Source organism: Aegilops tauschii, chromosome 5 (assembly GCF_002575655.3).
Source record: "Aegilops tauschii subsp. strangulata cultivar AL8/78 chromosome 5, Aet v6.0, whole genome shotgun sequence".
Lineage (NCBI taxonomy): Eukaryota > Viridiplantae > Streptophyta > Magnoliopsida > Poales > Poaceae > Aegilops > Aegilops tauschii.
Genome location: NC_053039.3, coordinates 494,271,214 through 494,275,047, shown reverse-complemented (window position 1 = coordinate 494,275,047; position 3,834 = coordinate 494,271,214). Strand labels below are relative to the sequence as shown.

At 49.4% G+C, this 3,834-nt stretch overlaps 1 protein-coding gene across 1 annotated transcript; it reads left to right on the top strand.

Annotated features, from left to right (window-relative positions):
• Positions 1–847: 847 nt before the first annotated feature.
• Positions 848–2,799, top strand: LOC109783284 (zealexin A1 synthase). The gene is made up of 2 exons (XM_020341895.4): positions 848–1,968; positions 2,060–2,799. Exons 1-2 carry the CDS (start codon positions 1,036–1,038, stop codon positions 2,672–2,674), a joined length of 1,548 nt encoding a protein of 515 aa, XP_020197484.1. The 5' UTR covers positions 848–1,035; the 3' UTR covers positions 2,675–2,799.
• Positions 2,800–3,834: the final 1,035 nt, after the last annotated feature.

Genomic DNA, 3,834 nt, shown 5'->3' with positions numbered 1-3,834 from the left:
TTCACTAATTGCCAATTCCACACAGCAAGGCGAAGCAATATAAAAGGTTCGTTCCTGCACTCGGTAGTCAGTACCAAATGCCAGACATGATCGTACGTTAGTTCGTGCGTGTCTTTCATGGTACCAATTTCTGTCGCTTGTGTACACTCCATGGACTCTCGGTTTGTTAAGTGCATCTTGGAGAAATGCTTTTCTGTTATGCATCGGCCCTAGACTGCTGCCTTGCAAATCCGCAGCCGCACCCATGTACTAGTATTCACGTGCATTTGGATTTTGCTCTTTTGTGTATCTATCTAGCTCGGGTTTCTCAGTTTCCCGTCATTCTTTGCCTCCCCTGTTTCTCTGCTTTTATTCCACGCTTCATATGTTGATTTTGTTGCGATGTATGCCTTCTTTGCCGAGCACACCAAAACATATGTGCCTCCGACTTATTTATGGACCAATAATGCTAGAACTACAAAGGTTTTCTTAACCTTTCAAACTAACTCTCTCTTTCCCTGACCCCTTCGTCTCTCTATTACCAATCACAATCCTTCACATCAGTTTGTACGTAGATTTTTTAAGTAAACCTTTGTAGATGTAGCATTACTCTGGACCATTTGTGTCAGAGTAATGCTACATCCACGTAAAACTTTACGTATGTTTACGCGCTGAACTGATTTGGCTATGTTTGATTGGATTAAGGTGGAGGGTCAGCCCACCCACCCTGAAAATCATCAGTAGTAGATTAAGAAAAAAAGGGGGTTAGTGTGCGTAAGGTTTCGTAGACTTGCACAAACCTTTTATGCACGGCAGCTGGAAGATGATGGGATCTGACGTTGCAGAGGTATGGAGGGATTTAATCTAAGGATTATTAGACAGTGTCGTCCATGCATCGGCCGCAGAGTCATCGGCTGCGTAGCACTGCTGGTAGACTTATCCGTAGGTCTAGCATTCCATAAACTCTCGATTTATTTACAACTCACCTGGTTCAAGTCCTATATAGCTAAGCTGGATTTTCCAATCTTTACACCTACGCTCGATGAGCTAGCTCCAATGGCAGAAACCACTCCCCTTCAGCTCGCCTGCTACACTTTACTCTGCGTCCTTGTCGTCACCATAGTCCTCAAGCTCAAGCTCAAGATCAGAGTCAGACCAGCCTCTGCCGGCCGTCTGAACCTGCCTCCGGGCCCATGGGCGCTGCCGGTGATCGGCCACATGCACTTCCTGCTGGGCGCCCTGCCGCACCAGGCCATGCGCAGTCTCGCCCGGCGGCATGGCCCCGTCATGCTCCTACGCCTCGGCCACGTCCCGACGCTAGTGCTCTCCTCCGAGGAGGCGGCAAGGGAGGTGATGAAGGTCCACGACGCCGCCTTCGCCAACCGGCCCGTGTACGCCACCGCGGACGTCCTCACCTACGGCGGCCAGAACATCTCCTTCGCGCGCCTCGACAGCCGGCACTGGAAGACCGCCCGGAAGCTGTGCACCGTGGAGCTGCTCAGCCCGAGGCGCGTCCGCTCCTTCCGCCCCATCCGGGAGGGGGAGGCGGCGAGGCTCGTGAGGTCCGTCGGTGACGCCGGCGCCACCGTGAACGTCAGCGAGAGGGTGAAGGTGATGATGAACGACGTCATCATGAGGGTCTCCGTCGGCGACCGGTGCCAGCAGCGGGCGCTGTACCTGGAGGAGCTGGACAAGGGACTGGACGTCTTGTCTGGGTTCAACCTGACCGACTTGTTCCCGACGTCGCGCCTGGCACGGGTGCTTGGCGGCGGGTCCGTGAGGGCGGCATGGGAGGTGCGCGAGAGGATCCAGTCCATCTTGGACGCCATGGTCGAGGACCACAAGAGGGCGATGGAGAGTGAGGAAGCCGCTGGCGCTGGCGCCGGCCATGAGAACGAGGACATCCTCACCACCCTACTGCGGTTCCAGAGGGACGGTGGGATGGGCGGCATCACCCTCACGAATGAGAATGTCAACGGCGTCTTGTTCGTAAGTCACTCACCAGTGACCACCACCATCTCTACCATGCGTCCTCCTTCCCGCGCTGCAGAGTATTAAGTGTTGCAATTTTTGTCTTCAGGATATTTTCTCCGCCGGATCAGAGACGACGGCGACGACCACCGTCTGGGCCATGTCGGAGCTTATCAGGAACCCACGGACAATGGCCATCGCACAGTCTGAAGTGCGGCGAGTGCTCCAAGGCAAGACCAAGGTGGCCGAGGCGGACATCGACGGCCAGCTCCACTACCTCCAGATGGTCATCAAGGAGACATTCAGGTTGCACCCTCCGGTGCCGTTGCTCCTCCCGAGGCTGTGCACGGAACAGAAAAAAATCATGGGTTACGACGTGCCTCCAGGCACCACCGTGTTCGCAAACGTGTGGGCCATCGGCAGGGACGAGAAGAGCTGGACCGACGCGAGCGAGTTCAAGCCGGAGAGGTTCGAGGTCCAGAAGGTGGACTATGGTGGTACCAACTTCAGGTTCCTCCCTGGTGGCGCCGGTCGGAGGATGTGCCCTGGTATGATGTTTGGTGTGTCCAACATGGAGATTGCTCTCGCGAGTCTTCTCTATCACTTCGACTGGAGGCTCCCCGATGGCGCGAGCCCGGAGAAGCTTGATATGACCGAGGCATATGGGATCACGGCGCGTCGGAAGACTAACCTCTTGTTGGAAGCTACCGTTTTTGTGCCTTAGTATGTTGGTTTACTAATTGATGTGTGCATCTTTGGCTGCAGAGATTGAGAGAGTGTACTTTTTCACTGTATATGTTACACTGTACTTTGTCGAAATATGTCATTGTATATTATAATTTGTATTAACTCATTGAGTGTTATTTAGTAATTTTGTCGATCTCTATTTTATCCACAAGTACAACTACCATGTCCATACGTGCAAAGCGCATCAAAAGTTTGTGTATGTATATGGACTCATTTGAGATACAATATGAAATAAAATAAACCCGCCTCTTAAAATTTGTCATGCATTTTATATTAGTTTATGCTGAGCCCGGTAAGCCGATTTTCATGATTTGACTATAATAAAGTGCACTTCCGGTTAATCCCTTTGATCTCAACCATTGCATCAACCAAACAACCAGATGGAACTGTTTAGTCCTCACGTCCTATGACTCAACTATTCAAAACTAAAAATATGGGCCTCTTTGGTTTGCAGGATGCTAAAAACGTGAGAACAGAAAATAAATAGGATTCAAATCACACATACCTTGTTGAATTCCGGAGGAACTGAAAACACAAAAACATTGAATAGGAATTTTTGTTGCACCACATGAGATTTGTCCCATGGAAATTTTCCTTACACGCAGCATAGACAAGAGGACAAGTTTCTATAGTTCACAATCTTACTAACCAAATGAGCATTAAAATTCACAGAATCTCCTGGAAATGCTATAAAATCCCTTTGAATCAAAGAAACCTGGATAGATATCTCGGATAATCAACTATTTTTTGGCTGGCCTGATAATCAAATTGTTGCTACATGGTCAATAGGATGGCTAATACATTTGGTTGGATAGGAACCCCAGCCATTCTTTACCATAATGGTGTTTTCTCAGTGCTAGAAGAAAACAGATCGGTGCAACAGAGTGAATGATTGGTATCTTGGCGATTGGGATGGGCACACGATGATAACAATATTTATGTTCCATCTAAGGATATACGTGGAGATTGAAGCAATGGATTGACTTCAACTAGTAGTAAAGAATTTGCAAGGACATTTGGATGCTGATGTTATATTTGTTATTATTTCGATTGTTTGACTTATGTAGAATGTGTAAGGGTCATTATCAATCATGTTTCTCAGCTGCAAGTCGAGGGGGCGTTCGCCGCAGCAAAGCC